The sequence below is a fragment of the Cheilinus undulatus genome, linkage group 12 (assembly GCF_018320785.1).
Source record: "Cheilinus undulatus linkage group 12, ASM1832078v1, whole genome shotgun sequence".
Taxonomy (NCBI): Eukaryota; Metazoa; Chordata; class Actinopteri; order Labriformes; family Labridae; genus Cheilinus; species Cheilinus undulatus.
In genome coordinates this window covers 19658030-19675899 of record NC_054876.1, presented here as the reverse complement: position 1 = coordinate 19675899, position 17870 = coordinate 19658030, and the positions used below count along the sequence as shown (strand labels likewise).

General features: G+C 40.1%; 1 protein-coding gene across 1 annotated transcript in view; it reads left to right on the top strand.

The window, feature by feature from the left end:
* The first annotated feature begins 2286 nt into the window (after positions 1 to 2286).
* LOC121518975 (transmembrane protein 211) overlaps positions 2287 to 17870 on the top strand; it is a 197891-nt gene continuing 182307 nt past the window's right edge. The window contains exon 1 of the mRNA XM_041801696.1: positions 2287 to 3020. Within this exon, the coding sequence (XP_041657630.1) occupies positions 2664 to 3020 (357 nt within the window). The 5' untranslated portion in view covers positions 2287 to 2663. The remainder of the gene's footprint in view (positions 3021 to 17870) is intronic.

Here is a 17870-nt window from a genome sequence, read left to right as displayed (position 1 = left end):
ATGTGGAATTTTTGAGAATTTTTTTAAAAAATCTAAATGTTCAGGCTTTATGTTAAAGTGAACATGCACAAACATTGGCATACTTCTTATGGAGTGCTTTAAAAATGTGTTTGTGAATTTTTTACAGATTTTTTTAGATTAATCAGTCAGCAGTTTTGGGGGTCTGTGTGGATTTTGGAAATGAAATTTCCAAGAAATTCAGATTTTTTTGTGTGAATGTTGTTGATATTTGGCCTTAATCAGTCCTCGTCTTCCATCATCTAAATGACTCTCCCATCCCTCTCTGTGACTGGCACCATTTCTGACCAACTGAAGACCTCCAACAACTGACCACCTTGCTGACACTCAGCTAAAGCATCTGCTCTGATCCAGCGCTGTATTTTCTGCAGAAACAGGACCTTCAGGAGATTTGTAGACATCATTTTTTGCTCAAACAAAATCCTCTTTGAGGACAAGGTTGACCTATAAAACTTATCAGGCTCTGCTTATCCCATACAAGTGAGGGCAACTAAAATGCATTCCAAAAAAAACAAAAAACAAAAAACCTCTAATCTAATGAGGTTAAATAAGAAAACGTAGATTAAATATGAGGACAATGATCAGCCTTTTGGCAGCTTCATTGTGGAAATTACCACCTCTGACCAGCTGGGGGCGATGTTGTCTTTATTGCTAAGTGGGGGTGAAACAGAGAAATTGATGACAGGGTATATTATTAGTGACAAGAAGAAGAAGTGTTTCTCATTTTTCCGTCAATGACGGATTTTACTTCTCTTGTAGCAGTCCAAATCCACAAATTGTGAAGTTCGGATCAAACTGAAGGGTTCAAGAGTCACACTTAACTCAATAATAAACAATAAAAATGTTTAATTTACTCTCTGAGTGAGGTGTAGAGACACAAGTGCAGAATAATGTCAGCGTTCTCCGTACAAAAACCGTACAGTACAGTTGTATGTATTTAAAACAACAAACTACATCAATCAGCATAATAAAGCTGTTCAGCTCAGTATCTGTAATGATATACAATCAGTGTTTCTTCTTGTAGCTCCGCGTGCTCATTTTCAGTGCTAGTCTACCTGCACGTGCAGAGGCAACGCCCACCACAATTAACAGTGAGCCCGTTTCTGAAACTCTGATTGGCTGACACTCAGCCACTACAACTTAATGACATTTTTGTCCTTGTCTCTGTGAAACAAATACTGTAACACTAATCATTTTAACCCGTGCATGCCGACACTTAGAGGCATAATAAGAAATATCTAAATGAGAAAAAAGGCAAATAAATAATGCCGCATGCTGTTTGTTATTTACAAAGACACGTCTCTCTGTGTTCAGTGCGAGCAAGTAGATTTGTGGGAGTCTTCCGCTGGATGTTGGATTAGTCAAGTTACAAAAACAAAGCTCGCGAGACAGCGAAAACGAGGATTCTTTCTTTACAAAACAAAACCAACGTACTGTTACGTTGTTTCAGTGAATTTCCTGACATAAGTGTATGATACATTTCCTTGGGCTAATAACTTACAGAGCTAAGCCTATATAATCTGCCTCACTGCGTAAATAAACAAGATTACCTATTTACACTATTGTGTTAAAACCACAGATTGTGTTAACACTACATAAAAATGTATTTATTTCATTACTGTTTAGAGCTCTAAATCCTATTTTTCCTCATTTCTAACGGGCAGAAAAGAGAAGCTACCTGTCATCAAAAGATGGGAATAGAGAAGGGTCAAAGTTGTGTCCCATTTTGTGACCATGGGGGCATTTGTTGACCCGTTTCATTAGACTTGCACTGTTGTTTCATGTCCACAAATCCAAGGCCACCCATAAGGGGGAAAGGAAAAGCTTTCAAGGGCCCAGCTGTATGGAGGGGCCCATTGAGGTTTCCATTGACATGGTCCATCCTCATTGTCAGCTACGATGACCAGTTTTTAAACCTTGAGAATTCACAGTCACTTGCTTTTATATGTGATGACATTCAGAGAATATCAGCTGAACCAGAATGAATATAGGAATAAATAAAATAGAATAGATAAAGAGATGTGACACATCACTGTGGATTTCAGAAAGGAGCTCTGGGAGAGCAATAAAATATGTTTTTATGCTTAGCAGTGCTCACATCAGGGAAAAGGACATTGGAATAGCGTGCTGCCCTTGCCGCGCCTCCTCACTGTTACTCTGAAAATCGTACCCGGAAGTGCTTGCATAACCTCTTTGAGCTTGACGTGGTCCAGACTCACTCCCTTTGAAACGCGAAGTGCTCCACGGTCCGTGTTGAGGCAGAGCAAGTGCCTGTGGAGGATCAGAGGATTGCTGCGCCTGACTGTGGGACATGTTTGTTTGTTTGTTTGTTTTTGTTTGTTTGTGAGTCAGCCTGCAGCTCCTCGCGCGCTGTGTGACCACTGCGCACACACACAGGTTTGGGTGTGACAAACATTTCAGGTTTTTGGCTTTTTCCAGACTGATGGAGGCGCGGATGAGTTGACTTTGCTGTACCTCCACCACTCCTCCTGCTGATGTCTTTGAGAGGATTTCCCACTGATTTCTCTGCGCAGACCAGATGTTTTGGACTCAGTCACACTGCGGATGCTCTGTGATTTTTTTGCGGATGTAGTGCAGGTGAGGGTCTGGAGTTGAAATCTTCCTCTTGAAGGTGTGAGCTCCAAATGCATTCGCTCCTGGGTCGGGAGAAGAAAGAAGAAGAAGCCGGGTTTGGGATCGATCTGGGTCTGTCTCCGGGCTTTGCGCCCCACGCTGCCACCATGTTCAGCTGTGTGGGCTGCTTCTGGGTGCTCCTGTCCTCTGCTCTGGTCGCCGTCTGCAGCTTCAGCTTCATCTCTCCCGCCTGGATTGTTAAGGACCAGCTGAGGAACAGTCACCAACACCACCATCACAGCAGCAACAAGGACTCCGTCAGCTTCGGGCTGCTGTGGCACTGCTCAGAGTCTATGGATCAAATGTACCGCTGCTACACCTTCGGGGGTCTGGGCAAATTCGCAGAGATCCCCTCCAGCTCCTGGCAGGTAGAGTCTCACCACACACATGTCCATGTCTTTTACTCGTGCGTGGATGAGTGGAGCATGTGGGGCATAAAGTGAAGGGACAAGGCATGATGGGAGTCAGGGTGGCAAGCTTTAAGTGGAAAGATGCAAAGCACCATAAGATAATATAAAGAGGAGAGCTTTCTAGGGCCCTGCCAGACTGGGGGCCCATGGAGGTCAGCAAAATCATGGTCCATTGTAAAGTTAAGCTTTTATTATAATCATATTTAATTTCTTACTTGAACAATAACCACTCTTGTCAAAGCAACAAAACATGGGTCTTATTGATTTTTGCTTTGGTACAGATTGGCCTTCTGAAAAATGTAAACCCCCTTTCTTTAAACAAAAAAAGCTTTTTATTGGTAACACTAACAATGCAATGTGGATAGACACACTGAACTAAAGGATTAGGAAAATAATGTCTAACTTGTGGCAAAAAGTGGTTAAAAGTTGCAAAAAGAAGTAGCAAAATGAGCTAGAATTGGCATAAATGTTGAAATAATTTGGCAAAAAGTGGCAAAAAAGTGTCAAAATTGACAAAAAAAAGGTGAGGTTAAGTTGGCAAGAAATGCCAAAAAGTGGGCACATAGCAACAAAGTTGTGTTAAAAACTTCATTTAAAAGAGCAAAAATGGGCAACAATTGGCAAGAAGTGGCAAAAAATAGTAAAAATTGGTTAAATAGGTTCAAAATAGTTCCAAAAATGGCAAATGGGGTAAAAAGTGGCAAAAAATTGCAAAAAATGGTAAGATTTGTAACATTATAGTATTAATAAGGCCAAATAAGGGTAGATGGCAGCAAGAATTGATTAAAAATGGCAAAAAGTAGCAAAAATGGGCCGGAAAGAGGCGTAAAGGTGGCAAAAAGCAAACAAAAAAAAAAAAAGAAAAAGTTAAATGGGTTAAAAAAGTTTTAAAAAATGGCAAGAAAAGGGTATAAAGTGGCAAAAATGGGCTGATTTGTACAATGTTAAATTTTGACTTTTAAGGCAACATTGGACATATTTGCAAAAAAAAAGTAGCAAAAATGGGCCAGAATTGGCAAAAAAATGTGGTCAAAAAGATCCTAAAAGTGGCAAAAATGGGTTTAAGTGGAAAAAAGTGGAAAACAAGGGCAAAATGCAGCAAAAATGGGTTACAGAGGCACAAAGAAGTGGCAAAAATGCATGTAGCATGAAAGAATAATCCTAACATCAGATCCAGAAACAGTTTGACACTCTTTTCAGCTCAAAAATAAGCTAACTGTTCGCCAGGACGCTTGCACCAGTGCTACAGATCCAGCCCACATGCATTGATATCATCAATAAATCACAACTGAGGAGGGCCCATTCTCTCAGGTTTTCAGGGGCCCAGTCAATTCTATGAGCAGGCCTAGAAAGATTAATATATCTGAGACAATCATGAAGCCTTCCAAAGCTATTACGGCTCTAAATCAAGAAAATGACACCTGATCAGAGGAAATTGCTCCTGATTTGAGACATTTAATCATAAACGTTGATTATGCAGCCAATAATGGGTCATTTATCTTTTGAATTTTAACATAAATACTAGTCTCAATTACTTTTATGATGTCAGTTTCATATTAACTGCTCATTCATCAACTTGTACCCCATACATCCATAAAAGTTCGCACTCCTGGCACTACTGAGGGGCCTTTCAGCAAGGCACTGAGCTCCAAAATATCCAGGCAGCACTCAGATCATGCACATATGGAATGATATCATAGGATCCTGTGTTCACCTTCAGCTTACATTTGTGCCAATAGAAGTGAAAAGCAGAATTTAACCTTGAGGTTCAATAAAGCACCTTTTCTTTTTCTCCTGCCTCAGACTGGAAGAAGTTAGGAGAGAAGAAGCTGTTTGTTTGTTGAAATAACTTTCTTCAGGAGAGACTTCAGTACAATTTTAGAAAAAGAGAAATGTGCGATGTCTTTGGTGATCAGACTCCATTGAGTTGTCTTCACTAATTCAAATGGTTAGTGAGGACAACAGCAGGATAGGAAACCCCCTTATAGAGTCTAGACACTATTGGCGATGGTGGTAGGGCAGAGGCATGGATAGGATTTGATGCCGGTTTGCCATCTGAAGTGCTGAACCAGGACACTGATGATCTGGACAGGTGGTGACTGAGGTGGCGGAGGTGTCACATGGGACGGTCCATGCTGAAGACAGGAAGCAGAGAGGAGATCTGATGGAAAGTTTGGCAACAGTAGGATGGTCAGGTCTAGATCACAATGCAAATGCAAACACTACCAGAAAGCAACCGCATAACACTTAAACACCACTTGGTTTAACTGGGATTTTTTTATCCCTGGCATTGAATAAGAGCTGATGCAGAGAATCTGTTCTGGTGGCATAAACGCTGGTTCACCATACTGTAAGTGTCATTGTTAGGCTGAAGAAAAGCTGCTCCCCCTGAGTCAGTCTTTACAGAAACATGTTTAAGATGATGAGGTGTAGTTCAGTGTTAAGACATGATCCATCATTCTGGTGAGATGTTAGCACACAGAGCAGCATCTGCAGCACAGCTGGACAGATACATATTAGAGCTGAGAGTGTGACACAGGCTTGACTGGATGCTCATTGATCAGGGCTCTTCCTTTATATTTGTCACTTATTAATAAGATTGAAGGTGGGCACAGTTAATCCATTAATAACAGTTTTAATGTGTTTTGCAGTTTATAACTCGATAACTGAATTGGATGATTACTAATCAAAAACAACAGCTTTGAAACAATTAAAGTTGATGTTGATTTGATTTTCACCATCAATACATCACTTTTTCATGTGAGTCTTAAAAGAGCTCAGCAGAACCTCTGAAGAAAAAAGTTCAGGAACCACTTCAGTACTCTTAAGTACAGGAGGCAGTATACTCCTGCTCAGGTTGTCCATAATCCCACTGACAATAATAAGAGCAGGGTTTGGATCCTTCTTCTTTCTCAGACAAACACAAAGACTGTGGGTGAATCCAGCACACGTTTGTTATCGCACCAACTACTGCACAGAAAGACAGTAGCAACAAATTTTAAACTCTTTTACAGACTTGCTTCCTCTCCCTGGACTTAACATCAATTTTCTGCCTTAAAGAGTTGACACTGACGTTTCTTTAAATTATATCTTTAAATTATATGTGAAAAAGAGATAAGATCGGGATCTTCAGAAATTCAGGAACAAATAATCAGCTGATTTGAGTTGGTGGGAATGAATTCAAGTGATAAAAATTATGTTAATTTTTAATGAAGAAGTTTTCCTCAAAACATGCAAAAATTTTTTGAGCCTCTTCTACATATACTAGTAGCCTCTACTACTCTTGAGCCTCTGAGCAATGTCACCCCCCCCCAAGAATACCACTGATACAAGTTAAGCAAAGTTAAGCAGCAGTTTAATTTGTCTTGATGTGAATAGCACAAACAAAGAGAATAACAAAAGAGGTTGCTCACTGCTGCTAAATGCTTAATGTTAACACGAATAATACACAGGTTTCCAAACTCTACAATCACAGAACTGGCTTGCAAAATATCAAAAACTCAGAACAAGTCTGACTAAGCAGAGTCCAGGATTAAAAAAAATCACCAAAGCTAAGGTAGAAATCACACAGAGCTGCTGGCGTTATTGGGAGTAGCTGGTAAAGTGCAGCAGTATCTGAGATTTAAAGACTGGAGGAGTGGCTAGATCAAATCAGCAGCTGCACCTTATTGAAATAAGCTGATCACCTGCAGCCACCTGCATCAACACCTAATTACCCGGACACACCTAAGCAGAGACACACTCAGCACTGCAGGGACGGACACAGAGCTGCACATATGCTATAAAACAGAAACAATACAGAACTATGACCCAGGGTCTTAACATTGGGCAGAGGATGTGACCTGTAGGACTTACTTTGAAGTTTTCATGGTCAGACAGAGAAAATGATGACACTGTGGGAATGTTACACCAAAGAGAGTTGGCTATCAGCTAAAACAGTACTGTAACATTGGTATCAGCATTGGCCCTGAGTTTTATAAATGATGCATCTGTAGTTAAGCTTGATTGATTGTTGCTGAGGCTGCTGGGAAATGGAGTTTTTAAGCTTGTTAGTATAAATATGATGATAAATGTAACTCCTGATGTAATACATATGATAATACAGAGTCTGCGATACAATTTGATCAAGATTTTATCCATGTAAGATAAAGTTAATTTTAAATGGAGGTTAATTTAAGACAAAATATTGTTTAATATTGATTGCCCTGTGTATAAGAATGTATGAAATATCAATTGTTCTTAATAAAATGTGGAACTGAAGTGCAACTACTTCAGCCACTGGTGTTAATTAAGAGAAGCCAAAACCAGATAGCGCCCTCTGCTGATTATTGCAACATATTTTTGCCAAAAGGATTTCTATTTGTATTGATTTTAATTATATTGCATAGTATTGTTACTAGCATACTTGATATAGAAAATAGTCAACATTTAATTCATGCAACTTGTGGGATAATTTCATTCCTTTCTAAAGTCAAGCTCTTTGGCCCGTAAACCTTGCACCCCCCTCTGAAAGTTGTAAAAATAAGAAAAGCTGCTCCCGTATACCCAGCAACCTCTGGAGTTATGATTAATGTATGAAGTTGAATTAGCATTTGAAAGGGAGATATTAATAAGTGGCTGCTTGTGTTGTGTGACTGTAGCGGAAGTATCTGTAAAGAGGCTTTCTATTCTCAGGGAGGCACAGGTGTCGATTTTGCGGAGGCTGATGGGAGCTCAGAAAAGATCTCTGTATGTTTACATCACCTCATTTATATTCAGACATCAACGACTGCATGCTCTGCGCTGAACTAAAGTGTGTTTAAGGCTAATTCAGCTGAAATCAGTCCTCATTTAGTTAGCCCGCTGTCGGTGAGTCAATTAGTGGCTGCAGTTATGAGCTTCACTTGCAGTCAGAGAGAGTGAGGCTGATGGAGCTGCTTTAACACACACACAGAGCCACACGTTATTACAGCGGTGAACCCCAGCACACCAACCTGCTCACACAGCCATTAATAAAGGTGAAGGGGCCATTAAGTTTTCATCAGAGCCACTTTATTACTCCACCACTCCTCACTCATGTACACGTCGTTCTGCTGATGCCTTCAGTTTTAAATCCGTCAACAACCTGCTCACAGAAATACAAACCTGCACAGGAGACATGCTCAGGTGCTGCCGTTCTGTTCTCAGTACTGAGAGACCTGCAGGCCTCACCTGACTCAGTTAAGGTGTTAAGGTCAGTGTTCATGACTCAATAATAAGAAAGACACTGGGCAAAAATGGCATCCATGGGAGAGTTCCATGGCATAAAACCAGTGCTGACCAAAAAGGACACAGAGCCTCATCTCACATTTGGCAGAACATTTCTTGATGATCCTGAAGACTTTTGGGAAAATATTCTGTGGACGGATGAGACAAAAGATGAACTTAATGGAAAGTGAATGTTTCATTAAAGAACATCATATCACAGTCAAACATGGTGGTGGTAGTGGGATGGTCTTTGGCTGCTTTGCTACTTCAGGACCAGGATGACCTAATGGAACCATAAATTCTGCTCTCTACTTAAAAATCCTGAAGGAGAATGTCTGCTCATGATTTTGTGACCTCAAGCTCAAGCGTACTTGGGTTATACAGCAGGACAATGATCCGAAAACAAACCAGCAAGTCCACTTCTCAGTGGCTTAAAAGGGGAGTGGCCTAATCAAAGTCCAGACTGAAATCTGATTGAGATGCTTTGGCATGACCCTCAACAGGCCCCTCATACTTGAAAACCCTCTTATAGGGTTGCATTAAATAATTCTTCAAAGGAGAGTGGGGCAAAACTCTCCCAACAATGTGAAAGACTTATGGCCACTTATTGCACACAATCAGTTATTAGGTTTAGGGGCGATTTCTTTTTCATGTAGGGCCAGGTAGATTTGGATGGTCTTTTTCTATTAATAAATTAAATCATCCTTTAAAAACTGTATTTTGTGTTTACTCAGGTCATCATTGTCTCATATCAAAATATTTTAGTTGATCTGATCTAAAAAGATAAGGAAGGAGGCAAATATGCTTTTTTCGCAGCATGCTAAGGCATACCTATCATGCTCTGTGTTTGTGTTTGCCGCAGGAGCCTATTATCAATGTACATTGAGCTGTGTGGTCTCCATCAGAGTGGAAGAGTGTCCTCTTGGCTCACACTTTAAAGAAAAGCTGAGCCCTGCGGACACTGTGAGGGAACCTGAGGAGGACAGAGATGAGGGAGGAGGAGGCTCTCTGTGAGGGTGGCCTACTTGTGCTGTACTTTGTGTTGTCTGCCTCTGTTGTCACTTTTTTTTGCTGTAAAAATGCTTTGGATTGGCCGGTGCTGCCTTCCAGTGCTGCTGGTGATATGTGCTCTGAGATGTGGTGGCTGCTGTCGCCAGGTTGGCAGAACTGCTGTTCACATTTCAAACATTGCATTGCAAAGTCACACTGTGAAAAGCAGCAGGGCTCTTGAGCTCATTTTTTTTAGTTGATCAGTGCAGCTAAGCTCATTTAACTCATTGCAACAAGAAACTTCTACATGGTGGTTTTCCGTCTGAATTATTCCTTCAATTACTTCAGCTTGTTCCTGTCAGGTCGTGTGATGTTCCAGCAGAGCAAATGTGGAGCAGTGCTAGTGAGTTAGCATGCTCCTGCACACAGATGTGTGTGTGTGTGTGTGTGCAGATGTCAGTGAAAGTGTGGAAACAAGAGTCTATGCATGCATGCTGTGGTGACTAAGTGGAACATTTCTATAGAGGAGGCATGCAAGCTCATGCTTTATGTAGGGTGTGCAAAAGGAGGAGAAGTAAGGTGGCTGCCAGAGAACATTTTTACCTTCACTTGTTAACAGTCTGTGTGCTCCCAGCTGCTTCACAGCACTGAACACTGGAGCTGGATTAGCCAGCAGCTCAGACACACTCAACTGTGAGAGGGTGTGCATGCAGTGGGAGGCGTGTCTGGATGCCCCTATGCTTTGTGCCATGTATGTTTGGCTTCTCTGACATGCTCGATGTATGTTGAGGTCTCCTTGTACTCTGAAAGAGAGGTGGCTGAGCTCCAGAAGCTCTGATTGGAAAAACGTCTGAGTTCCTTTTCGTCTTTTGTCCCTCTGTGCAGAAAATGGCAGCATGTCAAGCTGAGATTGTGGGAAAAAAGGATGTGACTGGCTTCCATCGGCCTGTGTTGTCTCACCCGTGTGCCAAGAAGATGAATTATAGACGTTACTGGAGATGTTTCACCATGCCTAATTGCCAGCAGCCTATGAAGAACACTTACTGGTGCATAAACCCTGCTGGATGCTCCAAATGTCATTTCACCAGCCAGTGAGCCAGAACTAGTTTTAAGTAGAGAGATAACTCATTTAATGAAAGTCACTTCTGATTCTTTGTCTGGCTGCTGCTTGGCTTTTCTTTGTCCTCGTTCATTAGAAAAGTGTCACTGTAAAAAATGTGGACAGGAAAAAGGATTTGACTGTTCTGCATGCTGGTGTGAACATTTTTCTTCCATTGAAATACTTTTGACATTAGAATAAAATCATTTTAAGCAACTTTAATGTTAGGATTTGATCTATATTTTACAATTACTTTATCCTATAACCCCAATTCCCAAAAAATTGGGACACTGAAATATAAATAATACAGACTGCAAATGTTCAAATCTCATAAATGCATATTTTATCCACAATAGAAAATAAACAACATATCAGAAGTTAAAACTGAGACATTTTACCTTCCCATGACAAATACTAGCTTGGTATAAATTTGATGGCAGGGTCGCATCTCAAAAAAGTAGGGACGGGACCATGTTTACTATTGTGTAGCATCCCCTCTTCTTTTAACAACAGTCTGTAAATGTCTGGGAACGCGAGGAGACCAGTTGCTGGAGTTTTGGGGGAGGAATGTTGTCCCATTCTTGTCTGACGTAGGATTCTATCTGCTCAACAGTCCAACGTCTTCTTTCCTGGATTTTTCCTTTTATGATGCTCCAGATATTTTCTTTGGTGAAAGTTCTGGACTGAGGTCAGGCCAGTTCAGCACCCAGACTACTGTGATGGATGTTTTATGTGGTTTAGCATTGTCATGCTGAAATATGCAATGCCTTCCCTGAAAGAGACATCATCTGAATGTGAGCATATGTTGCTCTAAAACTTCTAGATACTTTTTTTTAGCATTGATAGGGCCTGTCCAGATGTGAAGACTGTCCAAACCATAGGCACGAATGCAACCCTATACCATCAGAAATGCAGGCTTTTATAACTGAGCACTGATAACAGTCCCTCTCCTCTTTAGTCCAGAGGACAAAGCGTTGATGGTTTCCAAAAATTTTGATTCATCTGGCCACAGAACAGTTTTCCATTTTGCCTCTGTCTATTTGAATGAGCTTTGGCCATAAGAAGACAGTGCTGTTTCTGGGTCGTGTCCACATGTGGCCTCTCCCTTGCATGAAACAGCTTTAACTTGCATTTGTTGATGGCACAGTGAACTGTGTTGACAGACAATGATTTCTGGAAGTGTTCCTGAGCCCATGCAGTGATTTCCAGTACCAAATCATGCCTGTTTTAAATTACTAACAATAAACATGTGTAAAGCTTGTAACAAAAAAACTTTAAGCATATACAGAAACAGACATATAGACATGTATAGAAAAATGGGGTCAAGTACATATGCATCCTAACATTGATGGACTTTGACTGTAGGATCGCATCACAGAGGCAAAGTAATCCTAAGGAGTTCATGCATTTACCAATAAGGTTATGTTTTTATTTGCCTGTCAGGAACATTTTAGAGAGGCAGTCATGTTGCTGACCTGTGGCCAATCAAGCTCATTAGTTGGAAAATGCTCCTCCAGCTGTTTTTCATCAGTTAGTACGACTTAATTCTCCAGGCTTTTGTCGTCCCATCCCTTCTTTTTTTATCTCTAAGTCAGGATATGCACAGATTGGACGTGACCTCCAAATACGTGGAGTAAAGATCATTGTTGCTTACATAACCCCAGTTCAAGGGCAGAGCATCGTTGTGCTTTTGCCTGAATGTGTGTGTATGAAGCTCTCACTGTGTTTAAAACACTTTGCTGCCTCTAATTCCACAGAGATGTCATGAAACCACAAACTAGGCTACCGTGATTATGTCACTGCAGATGCAACGTGATCGTTCAAAGGTGTAATAAAGGAGAGGAATGTTACTTTAGCTTGAAGCTTACTAGAAACCAAGAAGTGTTTTCTACTAACAATAAATAGGTTGTTTTTGTGCTTGTGCTCTTCAAAGCAGAGAATGAATAGGTCTCAACTGTCAACTCCATGAAATGGATTCTTAATAAGCTAAAGAAAGTTCAAATCAGGTCTCACAGAATCATTTTAGCATCACAAACTCAACCCTCGTGAAGTTGATCAAAGTAAACAGTTAACACTGTGATAGAAAAGGTAAATAATTCTGCCTCTATATTGCTTTCTTATGCTGACTGTAGAGGCAAAAATTCTGGCTTCCATTGGACATTTTCAGTTTACATTTGGGATCCTATTAAAACAGATTGTATCATTTTTTTTCTCTATGAAGTTTTCTTTGCCCTCCCCCAGCAAGTCTAAGAAAAGAAAGTGTTCAAAGCAAACACTGATAACCCCGGGCAGAGAGGTGCTCTTTCCACAAAGTAACTGTCCCAATAATTTTGTACAATCCTTCCAAAGACTCTAGTTTCAAGCCTTTCATCTTTGTCTTTGAAGTCTGTAACAGACTTCAACCAATCCAGTAAGTTTACTTTGAGCATGTTGTGCAGGAGCCAATATTTTAATTCAACAGATTACAGTGTGCACTCATAACTGGGATTTAGACATCTGTTTTTGTAAAACCTGATTGATTACACATACTCAATCCTTAGTGACAATATTGTTATCATAAAATTCAGTGTGTGAGACACACTTTAATATAGGTTTTACTCTAAAAAGTTGGCTGCATCCTATATATCATGCAGCCAGTGCACCAGTATAAAATGCAGAGACGTGTGGCATCATTAACACAGCTACTATTGTCACATACTCCCTCCCGATTGGTGCACTGATACAGAATCCATATGTCTGCAAATGCTCTGACAGCAGTTTTCAAAAACATCACCTACGACGCAGTTAATAAAGCCAGCAAATGGCAGCAGACGCTAAACTGCATGATGCATTGTAACCTTCAGACCAAAACAAACTGCCCGTAATATGGATGAGAAATATACTCTTGCTAGCAAAACAGAAAGCAAAGACACTGTATTTTTTTTTTTTAAGTTTCTTCAAACACCAGACTGTCAGGAGCTGGACATGAGTCATGCAAAACCAAGGTAAAATACTGCAGCAACTTGCATATGCGGAAGACAAGGCACCAGGCTAATTATCAGTTGGTAATGACAGCTAGCTTGCTACACTAGGCTGGTTTGAGCCATCACATCCAGCACTGAATGAAATGGTAAAATTAAAAAATTCCCTCAATCTCTAAATGGGATCAGAGGCAGCACTTTTATCCTTATCTGTAAAGACTTGAGCCTAACAGCATAGGTGTTAATGTATGCTTGATCAGTCGTGGGTAACACTGTTTAATCCTCTCTCGATGGTTCATTACCTAAACTTTGGGGCTGTTTTATGCAAATTTAAACCAGAAAGCCATTCTTGTAAGTGGACCTCTAGTTAAGTGAACGGGGCTTTTTTTGTTGTATGAAAAAGGCCAGCAAGAGAGGCAACAGAGAGGGCTTTTTTAATCTTATAAAGTTAAATATTCATGGAAATGGATTTATTAATAGCTTAGTGAATATAATTAGGACATTTTTTGTTTACTTCTGAGATGCCTGAGTGTGTGAAATTAAGTTTTTTAAACTGTAAAATCATTAAATCTGTATCTTTGCTCTTATGCTTTCCAATAAAGAACAGCTACTGCAGTAAATTTTGTGTAGGACATGCTTGTTAAACCAAAATCAACATGTATCACAATATGTACCATCATATCACTCTGTATTGTGTCACATATTGTACTGTGAGCTTCTGGGAAATATCCATCTTTACAATTCATTGGGAATTGCAAATTGCTGCTTTTATTAGCAATGTGGACAAGGGTGGTGGTGCCACCTTTTAGCATCTTTTCTCCATTGTAGTACAGAATCCTGCATCAAAGGAAACAGCGATGTAAGGTTAAGTCCATAAACCTAATAATTGAAAAGACTTCTTAATTTAAGACAGCAAGTGGCCGAACAAGTTACGCAGTGTGACTCGTGTTTTTGAGTCTGTACTTCACATTCACCCTGGAGGAAGTTTAAACCCCTTTTTCCCGCTGAGAGACCCCCCAAAAAACACTGCTTCTGGATTTGATGGTAGTGAAGCGAAAAGGAAAATTAACATCTTGCTCTCTTTAACAGCAGTCTGCCATAGAGAGCTCAGGGTGAGTCGAGCTTGTCTGAAAATGTCCTGTTCTCACAGCTGAGGGGAGTGAGAACCTTTGTTAAATAATTCTCTTCAATCTGATGTGACATGTGGCCTCCTGAGCAGAACACGATGTCGGCGGTCAGCAGGTTTAGACACAGATTCACCTGCTAATGTTTAAATAATCCAAAAATGATGGATGAGGTTCAGACTTTATCTCTCTAAACGACAAAAGAGGGTCAGCAGGTCTAACAGTGCACACATACAAATATTCCCAAGAGAGTCGATGTATTCCCTGCCTCTTTCTGATAAATAAACTGGTTGAACAGAGCAGCAGAAGACTGTGAAATGAGAGCAGAAAGCCGTCATCTCGTCCTTGATGCAGACTGGAGTCTTTCCTCAGATTTACTGTAGCAGTAAAGCTCCTCTCAGCCTCTTATAGCCTCTCTGCTGTGATGCTAATGTGGAGCCTCTGTGGTGAAAGCCATTTGTATGGAAGTGTGTCTGCTTGTTTTAAATGATGTCTAATGCACATGTAGTACCCCTCTTGGGGGGAGATGGGGGGGTCCTGCTGCCCGGTTTGCACGAGAAACAAAAGGCCCACTTGTCTGGCGGCTTTATTCCTGCCGACCTCATTCTGCTCACAGCTCCATGTACAGTGTTTGAACGGAGGCATGTTCTGCACATAGGCAAGCATGATTAGACAACTCAGAGTGATGTTACACACACCGACACACTGATAACACTGTTACAAAAAGGGCAGATTCTCCCACCCATCAGAGAGCGATCAGAAGAGGCGTTGATGTGCTGTTGCTCTTCATGTTGGCGCTGATGCAGTAATTAGAGGTTCAGGGAGAACCACTGAGGGACAGTGGTGCTAGAGAAAAAGTAGACTCAGGGACTTATTTTAGATAGGAAAATGGGGTACCAAAATGTTCTCTAAAGGGTTTTTTTTTTTGTTTTTTTGAAAATATATCACTAAAATGATGATAAGCTTTGAATATTTTCACTCTCTTGGTAGATTACACAGCAAAAATAGGGGCATCATCTTTTAGTCTGTAGCTATTGGCTTTTCTGGAAGGACACACAGATTTCCAGGGTTGTTTGAGCAACTGTTTAAGAAAGTGAGATTCCTCTGTTAAAGAAAAAAATGGATGAAAATGAAGGGAACAAAAGTGACACTGAGAGTAAACTCAATTTATCTCAAAAAGATGAAGCTGTTGACTGTTGTCGCAGCTAAGCTAACACCTCCCAAACCACAATTTCTGTCTGCAGCAGAATGTCAAAGTGACACTTATGTTGTGATTTTTCTTCTGAAGATTACAGTAGTTTTTTCAAGAGGAGAAAACACCTGAGGATAATTTAAACACCACTAAAAGGCTTGTGAACAATAAGCGCTGAAGGAATGCTAAAGCTAAAACAAGTTAGCTACTGTTAGCACCTGAACTCACAGTTCTTCTCTCGCAGTATCTCTGCACAAATATAACTTGAAAGACACTTTAAATGTAAATGTCTTTATGTTTCTACTGTTTTCAACAGCATGTCTTTTACACGTTATGAATGAGCAAAAAATAAATAATAAACCTCAACATGCTAAGCTAGTAGACACATGATAGCAGCTGCTCAGCTAGCCACCACTGCTGTGCTTACAGAAGAGCCAGACATATTTAATTGACACATTACTTGACTTTTCAGTGCTCTATTTAAATTGTAATTCCATCAGGAAAAAAAGGACTTTAAAATGTTTAAAAGAGGGATGTATGATTGTTGATTTTTGTCATTATGCAATATATCAACAAAATATTTTAGCTGACACTAATATTGATATCAATGTTTAAATGTAGACATCAAGATTGTGCTATAACATCAGGGTTAAAGCTGATTTAGCAGCACAGCAGCTATTAACTGGAGCTAAGGTGTCAAGTAGTGGTTGATGCCTGCATTAAAGTGTAGACAGAGCACTTGACTGAGATTGTAGGTCTGAACTGATAAATATATTTAGAATTCAGTTATGATGTTAATATTATCCAAATGTAGCAAGACTTTAGTTTTACATGATTAAACTCATTTTTTTCAATATTTTTAACTGTAGTAAAACCACCAATAGAAGACAGGGGTATTTCTGTCTCAATGTACAGTGCATATAAAAAGTTTTCACCCCCTTGAAAGTGTTTTACTTTTTTATTGATTTTATAAACCAATCATGGTCCATATAATCTGGCTTTTTGGCAAAAAAAAAAAAAAAAAAAATACAAACAAATCTCTGTAATGTCGAAGTGAAAACATTTCTACAAAGTAATGTCATTTAAGAAAAGGTAATGTAAAATAAGTAACTGCATAAACATTCGCCTTTTATCAGTCAGTTCTTTAGTAGATTCAGCACAGCACTGAGTATGTGTGGATAGGTTTCAATCAGACTTGCACATCTGCACACTGCAATTTTACTCCAGTCTTCTTTCCAAAACTGCTGAAGTGTGAACATCCCTTTTCTCTATTGGATTGAGGTCTGGGCTTTGACTCAGCCACTCCACATTCACCTTGTTGTCTTTAAACTATTTCTGTAAAGCTTTCTCTATACGCTTCAGGTCATTGTCTTGCTGGAAAATAAATCTTCTCTCAAGCCGTAGTTCTCTTGCAGACTGAATAACATTGTCCTCCAGGATTTTTTCTATATTTGGCGGCATTCATTTTACCCTCTACCTTTACAAATCTTCCAGGGCCGGCTAATGAGAAGCATCCCCACAGCATGTTGCTGCCACCACCGTGCTTCTCAGTGGGGATGATGTTATAGTGCCGATGTGCAGTGCTTGGAAACAAACTTTCTTCCACTTGACCATGGAGTCTCCCACATGCCTTCTTGTAAACTCTAGTATATATTTAATGTGGGTTTTCTTCAACAGTGGCTTTCTCTTTGCCACTCTCCCATAAAGCTTTTACTGGTGAAGAACACAGAGTCTCTCCATCTCAGCTGTTGAAGCTTGTAACTCCTTTTTATTGGGCACTGTACATAAACTTACACCTATAACAGAGCCCCTATTTTGGTGAAACTTTGAATTTAGGATTATTAGTTCATGCGCTTAACACAGAACATCATTAGGTGGCTAATGGGAGCTAACAGTTAACATCAAAGACAGATAAAGGATCTCATGTTAGCACTGACTATTGGATTGATCATGTGTTAATTGTAAATTATATCCTTAAAGACACTGCAGTCAGAGGTTATATTGGGAAGCTGATGATAGAGAAAGGATTACAGCAGAACTTGATAGTAACAGTGCAGCTGTCTGCCTCACAGCAGAAAAAAACTGTCTCAAACATGCAGTGATCCAGCCTCTTACTGGAGACACAATAAACCATACTCTGATGGTTGGACTACATAGCTAAAGTAATCAGATCATTAGTTTGATATCAAAGAAGTGAGGTGAGTGATGTGCATATGT